The sequence below is a fragment of the Gopherus flavomarginatus genome, chromosome 1 (assembly GCF_025201925.1).
Source record: "Gopherus flavomarginatus isolate rGopFla2 chromosome 1, rGopFla2.mat.asm, whole genome shotgun sequence".
Taxonomy (NCBI): domain Eukaryota; kingdom Metazoa; phylum Chordata; order Testudines; family Testudinidae; genus Gopherus; species Gopherus flavomarginatus.
Window position 1 is genome coordinate 165658178 of NC_066617.1, and position 25892 is coordinate 165684069.

At 42.9% G+C, this 25892-nt stretch overlaps 1 protein-coding gene across 2 annotated transcripts in view; it reads right to left on the reverse strand.

Moving 5' to 3' along the window:
- TBX19 (T-box transcription factor 19) overlaps nucleotides 1–22771 on the reverse strand; it is a 39207-nt gene extending 16436 nt beyond the window's left edge. The window contains exons 1-8 of one of the 2 annotated variants that reach the window (XM_050959840.1): nucleotides 22473–22771; nucleotides 14597–14861; nucleotides 11963–12097; nucleotides 11039–11100; nucleotides 9840–9901; nucleotides 7475–7663; nucleotides 5574–5709; nucleotides 4732–4829 (exon numbers count right to left, since the gene is read on the reverse strand). In XM_050959840.1, the coding sequence (XP_050815797.1) occupies nucleotides 4732–4829; nucleotides 5574–5709; nucleotides 7475–7663; nucleotides 9840–9901; nucleotides 11039–11100; nucleotides 11963–12097; nucleotides 14597–14861; nucleotides 22473–22669 (1144 nt within the window). In that variant the 5' untranslated portion in view covers nucleotides 22670–22771. Of the gene's footprint in view, nucleotides 1–3727; nucleotides 4830–5573; nucleotides 5710–7474; nucleotides 7664–9839; nucleotides 9902–11038; nucleotides 11101–11962; nucleotides 12098–14596; nucleotides 14862–22472 lie in introns of those variants that run through there. The other variant, XM_050959830.1, reaches the window with a different exon arrangement.
- Nucleotides 22772–25892: the final 3121 nt, after the last annotated feature.

A 25892-nucleotide genomic window follows, 5' to 3' on the forward strand; every position in this document is an offset into this window, starting at 1 on the left:
TCCCACAACAAAGCTATGTGTCAGTCATGGCTCCATATCCATGCTTTTCATGCTGCCGTGCCTGCCTATGTTTGATGAATGCATTCTGGGAAAATCTGGGCACCCATCCCATTGTACCTCAGCAGAAGACAGAATGTCTGCAGAACATGCACACACACGCGCACACACACACACAGGCATCAGCAACACTTGGCAAGATGTAGAACTGAGGTCCTGACCAATTGTGGCTGTTCATACTCTCCTCTTGAGTTGCCTTTAAGAGCAAGTGCCACTTCAAAATCCTCTCCCCATTTGCACAACATTTCCCTGAGGAATAACACACCTCGCCTGCTGGCACATTTAACCCAGCTGGTACTACTATGGAAATCCATTCTGTGGGAAACGGATGTCCTTACACAAACTGTTCAGATCTCCCAAGAAAAAGAGGGATACCCCCTGCTTGGCTCAGGTCTTATCTTCCACCAAATATTACTTTTTTAGAAAATGGCACCTCAGTCTTATGATGCTAGCTGATTCAGGGTTGTGGAGCTCAGGCTAATGGTTTGTTTAGTTGTGATGTAGATGTTTGACTGGGACCCTTCCACCTTGCAGAGTCCTAGGGGCTTAGATGGGAGATAAGGAAGCAGCCATGTTCGTGCCCAGAGGCAGCAATTTAAGGGCTGAGGGTATGGCTACACTTGCAGCTGTACAACGCTAGAAGTTAAAGCTGTCTTTTTACAGCTGAGTAGGGAAAGCACTGCAGTCTGTCCACACTAACAGCTGCCAGCGCACAGTCGTGGCCACATTGGCAGCATCTGCAGCGGCATTGGGAGCGGTGCATTATGGGCAGCTATCCCAGTGTTCAAGAGGCTGCAACATGCTTTTCAAAAGAGGGAGGTGGGATGGAGTGTGACAGGGAGTGTGGGGGAGAGAGTGAGTGGATTTTTGGAGCCGACACTGTGTATCAGCAGCTGCCTTGCAAGTTCCAACCCCTCCCCTACCCCCTCTCACTCATTGAAAGCAATTAGCCCTCTTTGTTTTTTTCCTCACAGACCAGATAAGCAGCCTCCCCGAAACGGACCCCCCTCCCTCCTTCCCGCTCGCAGTGCTGCTTCTCTCCTCAAGTCCCCTCCCTTCCCCTCTCTCCAAGCAAACACTAGCTGTGGGCATTCCAAAGGGAGCCCCCTGCCTGTTCACTCATTCACAGCAAACAGCAGCTGTGTTTGGTTTTTTGATAAGCAGCTCCAGGAGCCCCAATTTCACAACAAACCAAACAGAGGCATCAAAACATAACAAAGAGAGTTCTCTTTACTTAAAAGGATTATGGGAAGGTTCCGGAGGTCAGTTACAGCGTACTAAGATTATTCCCTGTTTACACTGGCACCCCAGCGCTGCAGCACCAGCGCTATTCTCTTCATTCCTCTCTTGGAGGTGGAGTACAAGCAGCGCTGTAGCCAGGGAGATACAGCGCTGTATGTGCCTTGCCAGTGTGGACAGGGAGTCAGTTACAGCACTGTAAAGCCACCACCAGCGCTGTAACTCTCAAGTGTAGCCAAGGCCTGAGTAAGTTTAGGCTCCTACAAGATTTGGTGGGAGTTTTGTGGATCACAGTGCAGCCAGCCCTGGGACTTAGATGCCCAAGTACCTTCTGTGGATGTGGGCCTATGTACGTAATCACCCTGATCCATTTTTTTCTCCTCTCGGTCCTGTAGAGCTAACACACCTATGGGGAAGTTCGCCGCATTCTGTCCCGGCTTCCACATCAATGAAATAAAACCGCAGTTTGCATATCTTCTTGTGATGGTAACAGCATAGCCAAAGCACAGCTCAATGACTCAAGAGCCAGTATGTGGATCTGGCAAAAAGAGCAAGTTAGAAGATGTGTTAACTCATCCTTTGTCATCTAACTATTTGGGGAGAACAGCACATCCTGTAACACTGTGGAGTCACTGGTTACCCTCTGCTAGGGTGACCAGATGTCCTGATTTTATAGGGACAGTCCTGATTTTTGGGTCTTTTTCTTATATAGGCTCCTATTAATCCCCACCCTCCTATCCAGATTTTTCACATTTGCTGTCTGGTCACCCTACCCTCTGCAATATCCATAAGCACACAATGCAGCTTTTGTGCTGTGAAAGGGGAGCTGAACAGCCAGCAGAGGGTAGCACAAGTTAGTCAATAAACCTATTCCTAGAGGAGACTGCTGCAGTGATCAGAAGGGCTCAGAACCACTTGTTTAAAATCTGTGTCTACAAACCAGAAGAGACCAACACTGAGAAACTTAATTATCATGCTTTGAAGAGGATTTGGAAAACAAAGATGAAAACTAACATTCATCGGCATTTCAAGTGCAGATAATTGCAGGAAACTAGAGTGGGGTGACAGACTTCATCACTTTTTACCAAAGCCATTAGCTCCCATTTGACCAAGTGTCTTGTAATGAAGAGTCATTAGCCGATGGCTGGCTTGTGGCAGTGAAGCAACCTGGTGGTTTCAGTTCTGAGGGCAAAGGGGTCCACCTCAAATAAACTAATGGCAGTGCTGAGTCAGGTGGGGACGTGGCCTTGACTGGAACACGTGTCCTGAGAGGGAATGATGTGTCTCAACAATACTGAGAGAATCTGGAGGGGACAGCACAGGGGTGTTGGTACCAGAGTGTTTCATCTTTAGCTTAGTCAGTTGTACACCAGCCAGCCTGACTGAAAATGCTTCCAGTCTGACAGTTGCCCTGGGGTGCCTGAATGAGACTGGTATCAGTCCAGTTCACGGTCAAGAGAAGACTCACAATCATGTTTGACACCAGTTGAAACACTTGTGCAGACACAACAATGTGGAGTAGTCATGGGGAAGCCTGGTCTGCCCTGGCCTCTTACGTAACTACAGTGGGGACTTAAGCCTGTCGTGCTGTTAATCCAGTACCTCTCATTAGTCAACAAGAATTGATTACTGGTTTTAAAGAGAATTTAAGAACTGTCGTGCTTTCCTTTTACCATAGTACAGATGGTCACCTCTAAAGCAACAGTCAACTAACGACACTCTTCTCTGTGTATCTCAGATTTGCTGACCTTCAGGGAAGGCTGCAAGGCCTGTCTTCTTAGGCCTTGTCTACAGCGGGTATATGCCTTGGATAGCCATCCACTGGCATCGCTACAGCTGCACAAATACAGGCACCTCCTGTACTCAAGGACGTTGCAGTTCAGTATGGTGCAGTTTACTGCTGCTTGAAAGCAGGATAAACAGCACAGCATGAGCTGTGGCTTTCCCTAGCTACACCAGTGGCTGGTATCATGGTGGAGCAAGGCCTTAGGCAGGCTTTGGGGGTATGAAGAAACTTGATGGAAGCTGGTGTTTGGGAAATGGGGGGAGATGGTCTGCTGGGGGCGGGAAGCTAGTAGTAGTAGTGGTAGTACACTAGCAGCTAGATGTCCCACGTGAGATCACAGCCCCATTTTGCTAGGCACTGTACATAGACTCAGTAAGACAATCCCTGCCCTGAAGAAGTTACAATCTAAATAGACACGACAGGCAAAATGAGGACGTAGGCAAGAGAAGGGAAGGGACTGCCCCAAGGTTATACAGCAGGTCAGTGGCAGAGCTGGGAACAGACAGTTCCTTTCTGGGTTGAGATTTGCTGCTGGTTGAATTATTTTGAACTTTGTCTGAAGCCTCTACAGTAAGAGAGGTGCTTTATTATTATTATTTTGGTAAGACAGTGAAACTAAGTCAAATCATTTCATTTGTGGTTTATTTTTACTCTGTCTGCACCCTGAAGCAAAATGGAAATGCAAGATTCTAATATTCTCTTTTGTAACTATTTGCTCAAAAATAATAATAAATATATGCCACTTAAAGAACTTACATCACTTTACGAACTCTGTATAGGAACCACTTCAACGCTGAAATGCAGCCAATTTTTTGGCAGCCTTGCTAGGTTTTCTTATAGCACACAAAGATTACACAACAGCTATAGGAGAGGAAGGGAAGAATACCACCCTATGCAGGTGAAACTAGAGGGGAGTGTCTTAGGGAGACAGAAGGCAATTTCCTCCAAGCTGGAAGTTAGCTTCAAGAATTTTAAGAACTTCATAAAACAAGTATTTAAAAACATTAGGGCATTTACGGGCAGCATTTCCACTTTAAAACACTGCTCTGGGACTGTATGAGGATGTCATGGTTTCTGGTTGTTATGAAGTCCCTGCCAGCAATCTAATTGTGTCTGGCCTAAGTTACAATACTTATGCCTTTGAAATCCCATTAAAATACCCAGAAGCCTCCACTGGGACCTGAATCTCTGGCCCCTTTGCTTTGACATGGAAGCAAAGCTGACTCTAAAGACTTGGATCAGTCATCTGTCTGCTGTAGTGCTGAATGGTACAACAAGAGGCCAGCTCCTCTCTAACTCTTCCCCCTCCTTTGCACTAGGCCTCTTGACACAATCTTTCATTGCCTATTTGGAAATGGAGAGGTGCAAGGTTTATCATGGAATCTGGTGCATCGCTGAAATAGGTTCCTTGTGCACATGTCCCCTCCCCACTCTGAACTGTGATCGTAGGAGGCGTTCTTGTCCTATCAGGCTTGCTTGGAACCTGTGGAACATTCCTAAAGAGCTTCCCGCCCGTTAAAATGAATGCAAGGACGTCCAGGCAGAATCAGCTAGTCTGGCTAGAGCGGGTTCCCCTGGTGTTTCCATGTTGCTGGCGGCTGCTCCCTGTAGAGGAATCGAGGCAGAAGTGGTGGGCAAAGGGATGTTACCTCGTAGGAACGTGCCTGGAGCGCTGCCATTCATGTCACTCCCCGGGTTGGCAACATTAAGGGCACTGTTGCTGACTGTCCACAGACAGGGATAGTGGCTGGAACAAAGCAGTGTAAACCACAATAGAACTTAAACAGGTATTTCAAAGTAGATTAACACTTACAGCCCCTCTCGCTCCCATGGCACAATGTAGCAAAGTAAAGTGCATTACCCAGTATTGGCTACTGTCCGTGATAGCATTCCAGATTCAACCGGCCCCTGGTCTCAACTGGCAGCTCCTATGTGAAAACCCAATAAGAGCTAGGGCTGGTTTGGGGCAACGGGGGAAAGGGGAGGAAATGTGAAGCTAATTTTGAAATCTGAAAAGGTTTATAGTTCTAAATTTTGAAAATAGGTCCACCAGCTCTGCAGCTGATCAGCCAAGGAGAGGACATTTTTTTTAAATGTTTTCTCCAGTGACTTTCAGAATTTTAAAATTAAAATCCGCATCCAAACTCCTAAACTACTCTTTGCTGCTTTGAAAAGACTAACTGTGCACTAACTAAAGGGTGGGGCTAATACTAATTACCATTTATTTAGTGCTCTCCATTTCAAAGAACAGCACAAAGATTAACTATTTAAGCCTCACAAAACTCTGCTGGTACACATTATTGTCTTCATTTTACAGATTGGGAAACTGAGGTAAAGTGATTTGGGCAACGCCATGCAATGAGGCGTGGTCAGAAAGTCCTGAGTTCTAAACCTGTGCACATGCTTCCAAGCCATGCTGCCTAACCACAGTGAAGGAGAAACTTCTGGACTTGTCCGTTCTCTAATATCTATGGTTCCACTGTAACCTTACCTAGGACCCGCAGTGGCAGTTCCCTTGGCATGTGGTACTGAAAGCAAGTTGGCATGTGGTGTGGATGGTAAAGAAGTCCAGCTATCGTGTCCTGGAAACATCTGCAGATTATTGCTTGAGCTCTCGATCAAATTCACTTTGGAGGGAACACAAAAGTTTGGTGACTATACCAAGTTATTGCAAGGCAATAAAAGAATGTAGAAAACAGGCAGGACTGAGAGAGAATTTAATTGGCTAATTAAGGCTCCTCCCCATGGGCTTGCAACAACAAGCACACAGGGAAGAGCAAACTTACTTTACTGATGGTTTTTTCACTCAAAAGGTGACTCACGACACTAGTGTGGACGGCAGAGGAATGGTAACAGGACCAGAGCTGGCTGACTGATTTCAAACAGAACATTTTTCAATTGGAAAATGCTGTACTGTTGATATCAAAACTTTCCATGGGAACATGTCTATTTGGACTAAATTTTGTTTGGAAAAAAATGGTGAGCGTTCTGAAAAGGTTGATGTGTTCTGTGCCCTTATCACAACAGAACGGTTCAAATTTTCATTTCAAAATGATTGTTTGCTTAGAAATGTATTTTATATTATAAATAGAGTTGAGTTAATAGCTGGGTGTCCCAGGGCTTCCAGGCTCCTGTTTCCACAGGGGAAGCTTGGTGGGGCTATGCACCCTGATCCCGGGGCAGTCTGGCAGGTGGGTCTGCCCCAAAGCCATAAAGCGGAAACCCTACCTGCCCAAGAGACCCAGCTCCAGCCAGCCCGCCAGGGCTGGCGGGCTCCCAGGCACAGAACTGTGGACAATGGAACACCAGCTGGTTTCCAATGAAAGCTTGCTTGTGTTTTGGCAATCTGCAAGAGATTCGGCGAAAATTTTGGTCCAGACAATTGGCATTTTCCAAAAAAGCCAAGTTTCAATGGAAAATTTCCAACCAGCTCTACTTATGACTAATATTAGAATTTAAAAAGTCAAAATCTCAATGAAATTTTTAATTTTATCAAAAAATTACCATTTTGGCTGACTCAAAACAAAAACAAACAAAAATATCAAAAATTTTGTTTTGTGGGAACTTTTAAATTTACTTTTGTTTTTCTTTCTGATTCAGAACAAAACAAATTTGGAAATGTCAGCATTTCCTGTGGAACAGAAATTCTGGGTTCTGACCCACTCTAAATGGAATGTAGAACCTTTCATCTCTAGCATTGTCGGTTCAAATCCAGGGTCAGCCAACAATGAGCAAAGTTACTACCAGTTGCTGATTGTTAAATGACCTATGTGAAACAAACTGATGCTCTCAGTCCTGTTCCTGGTGAACATGTATCCATACCAGAGAAACTGCCACCATGATTGGTATTAATTGGCAGTCACGACAGGAAGATGAAGGACTGAATGGGACACAGTAGAGCACCTCAGAGAATTTACAGACAGAGGGGGCTCTAAAGACACACTGACAATACAAAAACCTATTTCCAAATCAGCTCTTAATATTCCCTTAAGGGCTGCTTTAGACTCTGGAGGGATACTGTTTCATTACTTGGAGTGAAAGGAAGGTCTGAAATGGTTCTGGGATTTTTGGTATAATTAATAAGAAGTAATTTAAACACAATTGCTCTTCTCCCATTCTCATCTATCTTCACCTACTTAGCCTTTGTGACATATCTATCTCTGTAACTTTTTATACTTTTGTTTTCTGTAAACTACACCATTAAATTTCTGAATACTCTCCTCATGTATGGAGTTCAGGAGCTATTTTATTCTTAGAGTTCAGTGCAGACTGATACAGAAGAGACACACACTGTGCTCTCTCCACAGACTTCTGTTTTTTCTTGCTTTGCTGTTTCTTTTAATGTAAGGAAGAATTGTGCAGGCTATGTGCGAGGAAACATTGCAGCCTTACCTGTTGGGGAATGATTTCTCTGCATGTACGAAGCAGGATATGGTGCAGCCCGATGCCCTCGAAGGGCCGCATAATGCTCACAGCCCTGGTGGGAATGCGGGGCAGGCAGAGACAAAGCTCCTCCATACTGATAATTAGAGTTTCCTGCTGCGCACACTGCATCTGGGTTGGAAATCAACCAGCCACCTACTGCGAGGGGAAAGGAAGAAACAGCAAGCAAAATTAATAAAATCTGAATGTGGAAAGTAACCAGGCTTCCTAATAATGTATCCAGCCAGATCACAAGAATTCCAGACAGTAGGAAACCTGCTTGTTGCCTAGCATTTGTTTTGTACCAAAGAATTAGTTCTAAGCCACAAAAAAGACATTTAGACACCAGATAACAATATCGCTAAGGCTTAGATAGCATTTTCATCCCAAATGATCCCCCAGCACTTCACAAATTTTAAAAAGAAAGCCATTCACTCCCCCAGTGAAATGCAGCGGAGGGTGGAACATGGCAGCTTCTTATCTGCACAGAGCAAATACAACTTTTAGATAATGTTTTCAACTCTTAGTACTACACAACAGCTTAAGGCAGGATGTGAAGAATACTACAGTATTCAAATGAAGAGGGGCAGATTTAGGAAAACAAAGTTAGTTTCCTAGCAGTGTAATGTGGCCAGCACACAGAGGTGATACCTTTACTGTTATGAAAAGTACCATAGGATCTTTAATGAGCATAAATGGTCAGGACCTCAGTTTGCCCTCTAATTCAAAAGATGGGAGCAAGGTACCAACCCCTAACAAGGTCTGCCAAGATTACAGAGTGAGAGATCTTGGCTATTAACCTGGCACTTTCATGTATTGACTGTCCACTCAGATTTTAGAGGGGTGCAAAACACTTGCTAACGCAGAGACTTTTTCATCCCATGGAGTTCAAACAGCCCAAACAGAAGCATGTACCCTATGTTAGTTGTACATTAGGTGTTATGAGCAAAATTCAGACAGTCTACAAATCAAATTTAATCCCCAGGATACACATCAGGAGTTGGGTTTCATTTGTCAGTTTTTTTAAATGACACTATTGCCTGTTAATTATAATTAACAGGCAAGGTAGTTTTAGTCAAACAAATCAGTATCTATATTGAATAGAGTTGTCTTCTAGGATTGCTTCCTAACCCCTCACTCCAACTTTCACTTCCCTCAAAAGCCCCACAGAAGACTCATCAATTCCTCTGTCCAAACAGAGCTGGCTGTGCCTCCTTCTGGAATCCACCCAAACTGCACCTGAGTTTGGCATTTCTCTAAAGAACAGTGTAACTTGATGCCTTTATGCCTATCCACAATGCTGAGCTCACTGCCTCTCAAGCAATTCCGTATGCTGCACATCCATGGGCTACCTATTCTGTAACACCCACCATGTGCTGTACATACAGATGCCACAGTTGCCAGCTACCCATATGTATGATAAGGGAGACCACGAACCCAGGGCCTTCTGGCACACAAACAGAAGTACCTACTACTGGAAATAAAGAGGATCTTCTTCAACCAGACTGAAATAGAAGAGTTGTACTCTGTAGGCCTCCGGACACTGGAGGGCCGTGATGCACAAACACCCAGTATTAATAATACTGAGCAGATAGCTATGACTTTCTTGTGAACTATTGAGCAAATTAAATATCTTGTTGTTGTTTGCTGTGGTTGGGACTTCATAATGCAGTCTGTTCATGGGCATTTGTACAAACTTAATTTCATTCGGGAACAAAACAAGATGGGCAATCCAAAGTTCATTTATAGGTGGGAACAGAATTGCCAGTGTGACTGATTATAAAGTACATGGTGGCAATTAAAAATAATAATGGGAAATGAAATCAAAATAGTTTGTGGAACGGGCAAGAAGTGAAATATGTCAGTACAAATCTGGAAAGAAAACATTTTTCACAAATATCAGAGTTTATGAATGGAAGAAAAGCCAAATTTGAATAAAACAATAACCACCACCACCCCTCATTTTTTATGAATCATTCAGCCAGCGATAATGATGGGACATTTGTAGGGATAAGAAGAGATTCCAGAGTTATAATACTAAACAAACAAAAAAAGAACACAGCTTTGGAAAGGTTATAAGTCTCAAACTGCTGGGCTCAAGCAAACCTCTAAATATCGAGGATTATAAAGAAAATGTCCTTGTAGGTAGATTATCCCGTAGCTGCCTACTACATGGTTTCTTGAACCTCCCTCGGAAGTATTTCTAGTACTGGCTTCCATCAGTGACAGGATTCTATAGCGGCCATCTAGTCTAGCACATCCTGTGTCCACAATACCTATTATATTACATAATACTTCAAGTTCCCATGAGAAAAATGATGTTGAGAAACCTTACAGTGAGAATATGTCATATGTTGACCTTCCAAAACATTTTCGGGAGTGTCCCGGGGATGGTTTCTGAAAGAGAGAATAATGAGTGGTTATGTTGTGCTGTATTCAAAGGAAGGTGAAAGGGTTAGGGAAATGGAAATTGAAAAAAATAAAAACTGAAAATTGTTCAATTTTAGGTTTCATCAACAAAGGAAAATGACGAGAAAAAAGGAAGTCCGCCATCTTCAACTGATCACTAGAGAACTATAGACAGCTCTGCACTATGCAGGAGGTGCAGTCAAGAAGACAGGAGCCCCAGCCTCATTCCATGTGCAACAATGCCCCTGGCTCTGTCGTTTTTGGGGATTGAACCCTAGTGCTCTGGATCTAAGTACATGAACCTTTTTTGCTTGAGTGAAAGGACCAAGCCCATTAACTTCAAGGCAGTAGCAGACTCATGCACCTCTATACATGGTCCAGCCACCAAAGGGGGACAAAGAGCCATATTTTCTTAGCATGGGTGGCACATACAAACCATTTAAAGATGACAAATAAATACATTTATTTTCTGACAGTGCATGTCTCTCTAACTACTTAAATACAGTGATCTCCTATGAAGACTATTTTAATGAAATGGGTCACACTTTACCATAAAGGTATAGTAATTACAGTGTAGTAACATTGCAATTTGACTGTAGTTAGGTTGATATCTGTGATTAGTACTGATTCATATAACTGGATAGTTACATGAAATGAGAATATCTGAGAATAATTAAAGGGTAAATACAATGGAGCTTACATACCTAAAATCTAACACTATACGTATGAAATGCAACATTAAAGGGTTAATAAGAAGCATAAACAGTCAGTGTGTTAAACTTCTATTTCTATGAATTAGTGGTAATTTTATACTGAAAAGCAAAACTAAAGATAACCGTAATGTAACTATACTGTAATTATAGTAGTCTTATAAAATATGACCAATAAATGATATTTCAGCATTTTGTATCAGCAGTGTATTCACCCATGTAGGACCAAAATGTGATGACAAATACAATGTGATGACAAATCTGGCATTAAGACCACTGACCTCAATGGAGATACTCTGGATTTATAGCACTGGAAAGGAGGTTAGGATTTGCCCCTTATATTTCTCAGAGTATTGTTACAATTTTAACTGTAACAGCAGCAAAAGTCATCAAGCTGTGTAAAAGCCAAACTCACCTTTCCTTTGCATCCAGGAAGGCTTTGGCAAAGGGATTATACTTGATTTTGAGAGCTGTTATCTTGGGTTTACAAAAAACAAGGCATGTTAGTGAAGGTAATTTTAACAGAGACTTGACACAGCATTGTCCGGAATACGCTGAATGGACTGAGTTCTGCCTCAGTCAATGAAACAAAAGACAGGCATTTTATCTACCATGTGGCTATATGTCAGCCAGGTGCATTGTGTGGGAGCATTGCTCTCCTCTGAAGCATCAGACATTGGTCACTGCCAAAGGCAGGAAACCAGAACTGATGAACTAATGGTCCAATTCAGTATGGCAAATTCTGTATTACTGTGAATACTTCTCCCAAAGCTGCTGAATTGCATAGAAATATGAATATCTGTAGTGACATTAACTAGGAAAAAAGGGACAAGGGCCACCAACCCTCATGCTTCAGGGCACAGCCTGGTTATAGCTTGGGGTCAGGAAGAAATTTCCCCATGGTACAGTACAATAGTCTGGGTGGATTATAGGAAGAGTGGAGGGGTTATACTTCCACTGAAATATCTAGCACTGGCCAGTGTTAGAGACAGATACTGGACAAGACAGAAAGTCAGTTTGTTCCAGCATGGTAAGGAGATGGGCTACTGATACAGATAGACCAATCCAGTATGGCAGCACGCAGAATATCAGACTAGCCTGACTATTCACCTGTTTTGGTACTGCAGTCAGATTCTAGACAAGGTGGACCACGGGTATATTTTGTTCCAGCAAGGAGACAGAGTATTCGATTAGATGGGCCTTCAGTCCACTCTGGACTGACAGGGAGACAGGATACTGGATTATTTTCACCATTGGTGTGTGCTGATCTGGCAGGTCTTAGGTTTTTAATATTTCTCACTCGCAATGATCAAATTGTGTGACATTATTACCCACCTACCTCTTCATTTTGATAAGCAGTGACAGCTATGAACTGAGTTTCTGGAAAGGAGCAGTTCATCACCATCCTATGTGGGCCTCCCACACGAACAATGTGAACCTGAGGCTCATATTTATGCAAGGAATTCAGCATTATCTGCAGAAAACAAGAAGGAAGAGAGATGGAATTAATAGGCAGCAAGCTTAAAACAAACAAAAGGAAGTATTTCTTTACATAGCACACAGTCAACCTGTGGAACTCCTTGCCGGAAGATGTTGTGAAGGCCAAGACTATAACAGGGCTCAAAAAAGAACTAGATAAGTTCATGGAGGATAGGTCCATCACTAGCTATGAGCCAGGACAGGCAGGGATGGTGTCCCTAGCCTCTGTTTGCCAGAAGCTGGGACTAGATGATAGGGGATGGATCACTTGATAATTGCCCTATTCTGTTCATTCCCTCTGGGAAACCTGGCACTGGTCACTGTCAGAAGACAGGATACTGGGATAGATGGACCTTTGGTCTGACTCAGTATGTACATTCTCATGGACTGTCACAGCTCCATCAGTAATACCCAGCCTGAAACAACTGAAGAGCTATGTTTGTCACCAAACAGAGCCACAGAGGAATTACGAGCAATGAGCTGACCTTGGCCTTGTGGTACTTGTATCATGTCATCGATACTCGTTGTCAGTCCCATATTGAGGGGACATCATGTACCAACATCACAGTGCAAGCCCAATGTCAGCACAGCTCTCCAGGGTCATCCTCTCTGTGATTCCACACTACACTCTGTCCCCTCCCCAATTCCTGGTTGCTTAAGGAGAGAGAGAAGGATTTCTTCTCTCCTCCCTCTGTCCGAGCTGTGGGTATGGACAGGGACCAACTCCAGCTGAATTACATTAGATGCTTCTAATGCAGCAGTAAATATTTATATTATGATAGTGCCCAAAGAAGACCCCAGTCAGATTTGAGGCACAACTGTGCTGGAAGCTGTACAAACAGATGAGACAATCCCCACTCAGAGGTGTGTATGGCCTAAAAAGCACTGGGACCATACTCTTTTTCTGTGTTTTGCACAGTGCTGAACAAACCAGGGGTCCTCAGTGAATAATACAATTATTTGTTATTATAAAATACCTCCCTCCAGGTATCACATTGTGATTAAGAAGAGGAAGCAGAGCCTCAGACAGATTTGTTTGTCCATCATTTTTTCCCACCCTTCAAAAATATCCTCCCTTCTGGGGGTTAGGAAGGAAGGATGGTCTTATAATTAAGATGCTGAACCAGAATGTGGCAGGCATTGGATTCCATTCAAAGCTCTGCTACTGACACCTTGTATTACCGTGGGCAAAGCATGTCACTTGTCTATGCCTCTGTTTCCCCATCCATCAAATGGATATAAACAATTCCCTACCTCATAAGAGTGCTCTGAGGCTAAATTTTAAGGCTTGTGAGGTGCCTTGGTGAGCATAATAGAAATGACAACAAACAAATTAGAAATACTACAATAAGGAGATAGTACTCAGGACTAAGGTTAAAGTAAAGAAAATATTTATAGGTTTAGCAGAATTCAATTTTTATACATATATATAATTTTGACAGATAATATTGATGTTTAAAAATAAACATTTTTTCTATTTTTTTATATATATATATAAGTTCACAGTTGCACAAAATTATGGGCATGACAGACAACGGGAGGCGGGTCAGATGATTATTATTTAATGACAGTAGATGTTAAGATTTGAAAAATTAAAGCTTTATAATTGTTAAAACACGAATTGTCAACATCATGTCAAACCATGCTTAAATCAATACCCTTAAATCAAACTCTAATATGTTTTCAAGCAGCATTTTACTTACTTTGCCTATCTGTACATTTTGATTATCATCAACTGAAATATTTTTTGTTGGCTTGTGCGTATACCTAGTAAAATTGACATTTACTGATAAAAATCAAATACTTCCAAGCCTAAATATTTACTTGAAAGGAATTGATTCCTGGCTGACAAGTAGCTTCCAATATAGGAGTTTTGTACAAAAACAAACAAGCAAACAAAAAGATCTTGTGCAATATTTTACTTTCAGATACATCTTTAAAAAAAAAAAAACAGTCCAAACCAATTTTTCTGTTTGTATTTTTAAGGGGCTCAAAGTGAATGTCACTTATTTCTAGTACATGCAGTTTCCTTCCAAAGGCCAAAGCTGACTCAATAGAATATTGATAATTATCATGAGGCAGAAGCAGACATAGCAATTATTTCATTTAGGAGCAGCCTTTTATTCTGGTATCTGACTCTTGCCAACATTCCACTTACACCAAACAACATGGGGAAAAACAACAAAAACCTAATACCCACAACCATTTTTCCCCTTTCTCTAAAGTTCTATGTAAAAACCCAGCACACAAGACAAACTATGAAAAGCCCCCGATGATTAAATAACCCACAGCACTCTGTCTCTCTTAACATCAAGAAGTCCATTAAAATCTGAAAGTGCCAATTAAGACCTGTTTACGTTTGGGCTCCAGAGAATAATTGGCATCCGTGGGTGCATAGGGCCCCTCTAATTGCATAAATGCACCCTTGATATTTCTTGATTGGTAGGTGCTTGCGATGGAAGACAAGAGGTGTATGGGAAACATTGTCCTGTACCTGCCCGCTTCCATTGAGCTTGTTGGTAAGTTTTACTTTGCTGAAGGAAACAGAGGCTTTCATCCAGTGTGCCCCGAAGTTGGGAGAGTCTGGGTGAATGTAGACGCAGCTGTGGCTTGGTGGCTCTGGTTTCCCAGCAGGCACCCATTCACCGTTCACATACTTCCAGCGGTGGCCGTCGGTCGGGGCAAAGTCCAACAGGAAGGAGTACATGGCGTTGGGATCCAAACCTGACACGCTAATCTTTAAAACCGGGAACATCCGTCTGTAGTGGAAACAGAAGGCAGGAGTGGGAGAAGCATCATTAATCCTGCTATAAAAGAGGCTTGTTAGTATGTTTCTGCAAAGACGCTCCCTGAGTTGCTCAAAGAACAAATTACCCTCACTTTGGCTGAACCAGAGATGATGTTAAAGGGCTGCCATCACTCTGTTTTCATTTCCTGTTGATCAGTCAGAAGCAGTCACAAAATGCTTTTATGTTTCACCTGAAATATGGAATTTCACCCCAAAATCACCCTAACTGATGGGACCAGAACTGGTAATATTGTCCTGCACTAGTCACACTCTTAGGGCTACCAGCTTTATTCCACCGGAGAGGTGGTTGGAAATCCCTATGCCTCAGTAGTACAGAGCTAGAAAACAGCGAGAATTCAGATCTTACAATTGTAACATCTCAATTTCTAGAAAACTATTAAAAAATCATTCACATGTCCCCACTTTTATCCCTGATCAGCCAATGGGGAACCATAACTCTGACCGTAAACAAGATATATCAACACAGGCAGACTGAAATTCTTCCTTCACTACATAGACATTTTGGAAAATTCACTAAGATGGCAGGAGTTGTTCAATTCAGCAGAGAAAGGTGTAACAGGATCCAATGGCTGGAAGTTGAAGCTAGACAAATTCAGACTGGAAATCAGGTGTACATCTTTAATGGGGAGAGTAATTAACCATTGGAATAATTGACCAAGGGTTGTGCTGGATTCTCCATCACTAACAAATTTTTAAATCATGACTGGGTGCTTTTCTGAAAGATCTGCTCCAGGAATTATTTTGGGGACATTCTATGGCCTGTGTTATACAGGAGGTCAGACTAGATATTCAAAATGGCCTTTCTGGCCTTGGAATCTATGAATTATATAGGATGCTTGAAGGCACATATGGAACATACATACATAAGAACAGCCTCACTGGGTCAGACCAAAGGTCCATCCAGTCCAGCATCCTGCCTTCCAACAGTGGCTAATGCCAGGTGCCCCAGAGGGAATGAACAGAACAGATAATCATCAAGTGATCCATCCCGTTGCCCATTTCCAGCTTCTGGCAAACAGAGGCTAGGGAAATGATCCCCGCCCATCCTGGCTCATAGCCGCTGATGGACCTATCCTCCATGAATTTATTTAGTGCTTTTTTGAACCGTGTTATAGTCATGGCCTTCACAACATCATCTAGCAAGGAGTTCCACAGGTTGACTGTACATTGTGTGAAAAAATACTTCCTAGCTTCTGGCAAACAGAGGCTAGGGACACCATCCCTGCCCATCCTGGCTATTAGCCATTGATGGACCTATCTGCCGTGAACTTACCTAGTTCTTTTTTGAATCCTGTTATACGAAATAAAGCTGGGCTTTAAAGCCACCTGCATATCTATATGGTTGATTAATGTGCACAGTGAATGAGGAAGATCATTTCAAAGGGCCTGATCCAAAGCTCATTGAAGTCAATGGAAAGACTCCCATTGACACTGGTGGGCTTTGGATCAGGCCCTTAGTGCACAAAAATGCACACTTGTTGCGTGTGCATCTTGAGCGGGAATTCGTTCTACTGATGTCTAGCAAATAGCTTTGCATTGTGGAATTTTTGTTTTCTTGTTTTGTATGTGGAGACTTGTTTTTTTACATTGTATATATCATACAGTTTTATTTTTACACACACACACACACACACACACACACACACACACACAATCCATGTTGTAAATAAGCCTACTCTTGCCATGGTCCCCCCAACACATATTGCCCCCTTGGTTTCACCACAGCCCCACTCATTAACATCACTCCCTACACCTACATCGTCACGCCTCCTTGAGGCCCACACTTCTCTCATTCAACTTGCAAGCTATGAGATGCACCAGCTGTTAGCCATGTCAGTGATACATAACATTTAAAAGCTGCAGGTGGTAGGCAAGCATGGAGGCTGGGGTGGGGAGGGGCTGTGCGGGGAGCATGTTGGAGAGTAAGCCTGGGGGTGATTGGGAGAGTGCAGAGATGGGGAAAAGAGGGTTTGGGGGCAGCACTCTGGCCTGTCCATGGAAAAGTGGCCTGGTGGCGAAGTGCTGTTCTGAAAATGATCAGGAGGGGAAGTGAGTCTGGGGGTAGATGGTTTGGGGGAAGAGAACTCAAGTTTCTGTAGGGATAACAGCAAGGAGTCTGGTAGCACCTACTGATAGCTGTCCATGGGAATGATTCTCCATGTTGATCCATATTAATTGAAAACCTGGGAAAGGCACACAACCTCCTCCTCCCCACCCCCAGTTTTCACTGAGAACAGGTTGCTAGACCACTATGTCCTACCACTGCAAGCCTTAGAAAGCATGCAGTGAGGTTGAAAACAGGGGTGCAAACTCTGCTTTTGTTATGTTTAGGAAAAGCTGTATGACAGGGTGATCTATGGGGTTAGCGGGAGGGGTTCTACCACTGTTGTAGTAAATTCACCTCCCTAGTATGCAGTGGCTAGGTCGATGGAAGAATTCTTCTGTTGACCTAGCACTGTCTGCACCAGTGGTTAGGTCAGCATAGCTGCACTTCTCAGGCATGGGGATTTTTCACATACCTGAGAGATGTAGCTATGCCAATGTAAATTTTCAACATAGACCAACCCTTAGTCTCTCTATGCCTCAGTTTCCCAGCCATAAAATGAGGATGATAGCACTTCCCTACCTCACAGGGGTGATATGAAGATAAATGCTTTAGCGATTCTGAGACACTCAGATACTACAGTGATTTGGGGGCTATACCTTAGATAAAACTTTTTAAATCAGGAGTTACGTTATGCTTAGGATATGGAAACAGCTCTAACAAACAGCACAGAATAAAAACAGTGGTGAATCTCACTGCATCAGCATCACAGCTCAGATGCGTTTCATACTATCACAAACTAGGATTAAGTGGTATATCAATTTAATAACTGGTATGTCCAGCCCTTCTTGTGGCAATCAGAGTGCAGATGCCCCAAGGACAGAACAGATGGATTAAACCCCAGAAATGAATGGTTGATTTAACTGATTGTAGACAATGATATTGTACTATAAAAACATATTGAATACATATGCTCAAATAAATGTTCATCTCTAAGGCCGCAAGTACTCCTGTTCCTTTTGCGGATACAGACTAACAGCTGCTACTCTGTAACATATCGAGTAAGGTCTTTTATGAAAGCTTGCAATGTTCTGAAGTTGATGGTCATTAGGAGATGTGTACACACAAAGGTTAGGAATGTATGTATGAGTATAGATAGGAAGTTGTAAATTGTAACTGTGATGCAACTTTACTTCTAGGCCCTGTTGTGAGGTGATGCTAATTAGGCTGGGAGGGGCTACCTCCCAAGCCAGTTGTGTACATGATTCCAGCTTCAAGTACCCAGCCGTTGTCCAGCCCAGAAAAGGACAATGGTGAACCATTAAAGCTAATGGAAAGACTTTGAGACAACTGGAGACAGAGGAGCGAGAACACTTTGTATAGTGGGGGTGTTGAGAGCCATTGAATCGAAGTGTAAACCCTGTGTATGACAGGAACCACTTCAAGCCCAAGGGGTGCTGCCGCACCCTCAGCACCCGTAGTTCCATCCCCTATGACTGGGGATTTCCCCAGTCTGAGTAACCATGAATTACCCAGTCTGACAGAAAAAACAGGAAGTGGGGGGAAGGGAAGCCTTTTAAAAAGAAGGCTCGAAACTGAATTTTTCATCCAGAAACAAGGACAGTTGGTTGGCAGGTGCTGTCCATGAAACACTAGTTGCTCCTTATGGCTAGGGTGTACACAGGGAAACTGTTCCAAGGCACAAGGAATCTTGTATTAGACAAGAGACTTTATCCAATATGGAAATGGAAAGCCTGAGATTGCATCTTCCTGTTTATTTTCCATGTAACTTGTATGTTTGTTTCCCTTCCTCCTCCATCTTTGGATCTGTGGCTTTTCTATTAAATAAACCTTTTGTTTAGTTTTACCCCAAACAAGTCTACAATGTGCAAACCACGTGGAGTGTGTGTGCCAAAGTAAATTGCTGTCTGAGGGCTGGTTTCATGCCTTCCGCGGGGAGGAGCCAGAGGGGAAAGCCCAAGTGCCTGGAATTCATGAAGGATGGATTTGGGGAGTCTCAGGACTAGAAGGACCATTCATGTCACCCTGCAGGGAGGAACGAGGCTGGTGGAAGCCAGGGTGAGACCTTGTGCTTGTGGGTAGGCAACTGGTGTCAGGGGTCTGAGCCATCGCATCACAGCATAAAGGCACCCCAGGGTACAGAGCAGGCAGTGACAGAACTCCTTCCTGGGCTGCGTGATCCTCAAAACATCACATGTATCCACCTCTAACTTCTGTGAGTCCCTATATCCTGCTATGCCAGTTACATTATTATAAGGGAGCACCACATTGTATCAGATACATATATCAGCTATAGTATCAAAGTCTCTAATTCTGACTTGATATTCACTGTGGGCACTTGGAGTCACTATGATGCAAGCACATTTAGGGAAACATCAGTGCCTACTGGAGACTAATCTATTAGAAATTGTTACATTGTACATGTTATACTTGTGCTGCTAAGTCCTAAACTTTAAGGCTATGCAGCCTTACATTTTTCTGGTTCTATTTGTAGCACTGCCTTTGATTTGGTAGATGACTTTGGCCAAGTCACTCCACCACACTGGGCCTCAGTTTCCCCAGATAACAACACTTACTGATTTGACAGTGTGTTGTCAGGATTAATTCCTGGGTGTTCATAATAAAGTTCTTAGGATGGGATTTTCAAAATTGCTCCGTGTTCTTCCTTTGAAGTCAATGGGGGTTTTAACAAACTTCAGTGGGAGCAGGGTTAGGCCAGTGTCATGAGAATATAGTATTCTATAGTATTGCAACTTTTTTTAATGGAAGGGGCCCCTGAAATTGCTTTGCCCCGGGGGCCTCTGAATCCTCTGGACAGCCCTGTTGGATTCTGCAGGGCATTGTCTATGTTTCCCCAGCCTGTACTCTGGTTTTAATTAAAATACACTTTTAGAAATTCAAAGAGAGGCCTTTTTACAAAAGCCTACATCAAGGGTCAGCAACCTGTCAGAAGTGGTGTGCCAAGTCTTCATTTATTCACTCTAATTTAAGGTTTCGTGTGCCAGTAATACATTTTAATGTTTGTAGAAGGTCTCTTTCTATAAGTCTATAATATATAACTAAACTATTGTTGTATGTAAAGTAAATAAGGTTTTTAAATGTTTAAGAAGCTTCATTTAAAATTTAATTAAAATGCAGAGCCCCCTAGACTGGTGGCCAAGACCCAGGCAGTGTGAGTGCCACTGAAAATCAGCTCGCATGCCGCCTTCGGCACATGTGCCATAGGTTGCCTACCCCTGGCCTACATGATTTTATAGTAACAGCCCCAAACCCTCTAACAACATAACTGTGCTTAGGGCCATAAACCAGAGACTATTGTACTTCAACTTATTTATAAGACAACTTATGTTTTCTATTACAGAAAGGACCCAGTCCTGCTTCCACTGATGTTAGTGACAACTCTCATTGACTTCAGGGGGGGCAGGATCAGGTTGATAATGAAGGCAGAGTTTAGAACAAAGCAAAAATATTGAGAATTTGATCAGTGGAAAGCTATCCATAGCCTACCCAAAAGTAATCACAAACACCTGATAACAGACCCATCAAACTCCCTCTTACCCATGGCAAAAATCATTATCCACACATACTCACTTGTACGCTTTACCTCTGGTAAAGCATTATTCTGTGTAGGGATAGGCAGTATAGTCTACATTGATTGTTTACCGACTGGTCTACAAAAGGAAGTTGCATTGGTTTACCTAAGGGTGTGATTTGTAACCAATTTAGTTAAATCAATGCAAAGCCCTTTTATCTGAGTTTAAACAGGCTTGCCTGGGTTTGGCTTAAATTGATTAGGAATCAGCTTAAGCCAAGCTGAAATAAGCCATGCTTACAGCAAAACAAATGCCCACACAGGAATTGGCTCTGCGTTAACGACATTCATTTAAAAACCAATTGAATTTAAACAGGAACAACTTCTGAAAGTAGACGAGGCCTTTAGAAGAAACAGATGTCTGTTTCTCCATACAGGTCACTACAGGCGAGTCTCATCTTATGCTGGCGAGTCTCATCTTACGCTGGGGTTACATTCCGCTGTCAGCGCATAAAGCGAAAATCGCGTATAGTCCAAATTACATTGAGTGTAATGGCGGGCGGAATTGCCCGCACCACAGGTATAGTGTTTAAATTGTTATTTTTCTCTTTTTCTCTCTTTTTTTTTTTTTGGCTGACCGTGCAAAGCTGAATTTGCTCATGTTAAATGTACATGAGACTCGCCTATATTGGGAATGAACACAATACTAGTGAGGTATCAGTTCAATAGCTGATAACTCAGAAATATCAGATTTTTTTTAGCAGGGGAGTAAGCTTCCTGAGTGAATAGATTTTTTTGATCTCTAACTGCTATGATCCATGACAGGTGCTAGCAGCTAGTACCACAGTTCAGCCGATGTCCCCTGTTCCGCATCAGAAAATTGCTGGTCTTAACCTCTTTCTTCAAGATTGACACACGTCAACCCTTCCATTTGGCTCTCCCTCCCTCTTTGTTGCAATCCTTCCTTAATATGCACATCTTCTATGAAATCTCCCAGCGACAATCCAGCAAAGGAAGAACTGTGTGCTTTTAAAAACTGAAATTTATGCTCTGCTTTGTGACTGGATCTTCCTTTAATCACCCCCTGTGTGTTACAGATCTAATGGCACGGTCTGCCCAGTTTCGAGTGGGAGCACCTTGAGTGGACAGTTCTCACTCCCAGCTCAGCAGAGTGCTAGACTTTTCCACTCAGTAAGGCTCCAGCTTTAGCACTGTCTCCTCCTTTGCATTTTGTAGAGTGTCCCCACACACTGATTGTGCCCAGCACCTAGGAAGAATCATGAGCAATGCAGAGGACATTTTGACTTCCTTAGATCTTGTGAATAAATCATTTACCCACGTTCCATCCAAGTTTCCAAGTTCTCTGCCAAAGGCGATGGAGCAGAACAGTGTGTGGCTGGGCCAACAGGCTGAGAGACTTGGGTTCCAGTCTGAGACCTACTTTGACTTGTGTGATCTCTGGTAGGTGACTCATTTTCCTCAGCTGTAAAATGGGGATAATGACACTGCTTTGCCTTTGTAAAGCACATTCAGCCCTACAGACGAAAAGCTATCATCTAAGCACTGAGTATTGTTATAATAAGCAGTGTTGAGAGGGAATCATTTGCAACGCCCTTGCAGTGGGGTTGGGAGGTGGAACTATCTTTCCCCTTGGAAATGTTCTTTACTATTTTGTTCAGTCCCAAGGCAATAAATATTTTCTTGCAGTGTCTCTTACCATCAGGGATAAAAGGGCAGAGAAATGGTTGTCAGTATTCAGAAAGGAACATGAACACCCTTCTTAGTTTGTAGGCTGTCTCTGAGACTGCCTTTCCCTCCCTGCACAGGATATGTGGATGCACACACAGCACTAACAACATTATACCATGGCTACAATTTTCTTTAGCCTATGTAAACAGCAGTTGCTAATATTCCCCATATACCGTAGGATACGCTAATTACACTGGGGACAGTACAGCACTCACCTGCCGTTCTTGGTCACGATCATCTCGTTAGTGACTTCCCTGAACCTCTGCCACAGCGCAGCCTCCTCCAAGACAAGCTGGAGTTGTTTCTCAGTCGGGTCCCCTTTGTCTCTGCCAGCTTGGAGCTCGCTCTCCACGACATTGAGCAGTCTGGAGACGGTGCAGTCACTGGGCTTTTTACATCCCAGATCAGTCATGGTGTACTGTCACAAACTTCTCAGCTGGCTCAAAAAACAAACAAACCCTAAGCATACCTCAACCTAAGCCAATTAATTAGCCACACTAACAAATCTGCTCTCCCTGATCTTTGGCCACCTATTTGTTCCTCCCCCCTGGAAGTCCCAATGGGACAATGACACCAGCATGTGAAGGTTGACACACATGCACATACAAAAAGAGGACTATCTCCTAATTACTCATCAAGTCAGGTGGGAGGCAGCCTGATTATGCAATTGGCTGCCTCGGAAGAAGAGTTCTCCATCCAAATTAATGGGCTTTTATCTTTTATCAATCTGAAGTAGGTCTAATTGTTCTGTTTGAGAACCAGGTTTCCATTAATGAAAATTGTTTCATTTCCAGACTGAAACAATGCATGGAAATTGTGCTTGTGCTGATGCAAACCCCAGCCAAAGGGGTAAGAGTCAGCTAGCAACATTCAAGATTGGGGTGGAGAGATGCTAGTCTTGCGAGCTTTCCATCAGAAATTGCAATGTGCTCACCCTGCTCCCCTTTTTCTTAAAATAGAACAACAATAAAAAAAGGCCCCTCTGCACCTAAATTTTGCCCATGTAGTCTTGTGCCTAGAGGACAATTTAGTGCATGTTCAAAATGTCAGGAGTCTAGGACAAGCTGCGGTTCAGATCTATGGGATTTTTTAAAAGATACAGTTCTCTTTTTGGAAAGTATACTAATAATTTCTGGTCACCCAAAAATGACATGACAGAGAACTTCAAGATTGTTTAATTCAGCAGCCCTTGATGTGCTTTTATGCTTCCGATTTTTTCTGAGAAGTTGGAAGGGCGCATTTTTGGAGTTATTCGTTTCATTGTAAAAAACACATTCAGCTCCTGCATTGATAAAAGTCTGGTGCACTTCATAATGAGTGTTAAGGGTCTGGCAGACTTTCGACAGTCTGCAGAATTTAACAAGGTCCATCAGACCCATGGTATGTTTACAAAGTCCACCAGACTTTACAGGACAAGAAGCCTGATTGGTGTCGTGCTCCTAAGCACAAAGGGCTGGATTTTGCACCCTTTTGTGTTGAATAGTACCTCATTCTGCAAGTAGTCCCTTTGATTCCAGTAGAGCCATGCACAGAATGAGGCTATTGGAATTTAGCCTCAAAGGTGGGGAGCTCCAGTCTTGCAAAGATTTCATGCTGTACCAGACTGAAGAGACTTGTTTACACTAGAACAAATTAGGACTCAATTCCCAGCAGCAGTAGCAACAGAGGAAGCTATAATTTAGACAAGGCTCAAATGTTTTTGCCACTGTGCCACTTAGCCCTGCTATTTCCAACCCTTGGTTTTGTAAAGTATTTTGCTTCCTATAGAATCATAGAATATCAGGGTTGGAAGGGACCTCAGGAGGTCATCTAGTCCAACCCCCTGCTCAAAAGAGGACCAATCCCCAGACAGATTTTTACCCCAGTTCCCTAAATGGCCCCCTCAATGATTGAACTAACAACCCTGGGTTTAGCAGGCCAATGCTCAAACCACTGAGCTATCCCTCCCCCATAGATGCTTTTCAGCCTTAATGTACCATATTCTGATCAGCTTTCCCATGATAAAGAAGTGAGTTAGGTTACCTTGTCAGTTCCAAGAAATCAGCTTCCTTTCTCAGTTGCAATATTAGGGCTCATTCCTGCAGTTAATACTACCCACTATATCCTGATTTTCAGCATGCTGGATTCCTGCAATGCATGTTGAAGTCAACGGGATTTTGGGGTGCTCAGCTCCCTCTGAAAATCAAGCCAGGAGGTTTTTGATGAGATGGGTGGTGATGACGGTTAGTGAATTTGTGTAGGGTAGGGTATTTATAAATTAACATTTCAGCTGGTTGTTTCTGCTGCATGAAGAGGATAAGTTGTTCTTTTTGTATGCACTGCACAATGTCAAATGTTGTAACAAGCACCTAGAGGACGGGGCAAGTGGCTTTTAGTTGTTTATATATAAACATGGAAAAATACAAAAAATAAATTAAAACTAGTTGAAATCTTTTGAAAATTCAACATTGATACAAAGTTTTTGGGAAAAATCCTCAGTTTTTCAACCAGCTCTAAATACATATATACAGATTTCCTGCCGTTTTTTAAAATTTTTCTTACTTCATGCCAAGGAGATGAAATGCAAACATTATTTAGATGCAACTTTAATGTTAGGAATTCAGTTGCTCAGAACTCAGGAGTGTCAAAGATGGGGACCTGCAGCAGTGATGACTCAGCCACATAACGACGATATTATTTCTATAGCTGTAGTTTGGCATGTTCCTTTGACGGATAAATAAGATGACACGGGACTTGACGTTCAGAGATACTGACTGCCCGTCAGGTCCACTGATTTCAACTGGAGTGGTACCTGCTCAGCTGCATCTCTGAAAATCGATCCAAACTCCCAGCATCAAGTTGCTCAGATCTCAAGGCAAATCAATGTACACACAGAAATAACAGACCACAGTGGTTGGAAAGGGAAGGAAGCAGGACAGCTGTAGGGGATACTGTCGCTGAATCTCTAGAGGCCAGTTGTTTGCTGGTCACAGGCAGATGATGGATTTGATTAATGTTTAGCAGGCTTATTTGTGACACTGGAACAATTCAGGGGGCACGAGGATGGGTTGGAGGGGGTGTTCATTTGTTTTTGTTTTTTGGATGCAGCAAGTTACTTTAAGCAACTTTCTTTGGTGTGTTATATTAAAGTGAGCACCACATACAGTAATGCAAACTCAGATGTCGAGAGCCAGCACCTAGATCCATATTTAGGCCAACTAAACCAGTGGCCTGATTTTCTGAGATCTTCAGCATCCAACACTTTCACTGAAAACAATAGAAGTTGTGGGTGCTGAACACTTCCATAGCAAGCACTTTAAATGGACCCTCAAGATGGATCGAGGTGCCAAACTTTTAGTACCCCCATTTGAAAATGTCAGCAAAGGGAAACATACTTCAGGTGCTCAACTGTCCAAACATTTGCATAAGTAGAATCTCAGTCTTATAGCTGCATTAATATAGCTTTGGGGTTATTGAACCATCAGCATTTTCCAAAATGCAGGGTGTGTCCCTCCCTGACTAGTTGGAGGGGTTGAAGTGGGACAGACAAACCTCTCAATTAGCCTCCAGAGTCCCAGCTTTTATTTTACCTTTTAAAAATTAGTCTCCAGCTGTTGTGGTTGCAGAAAATAAAAACAACAACAAACCCATTAAAC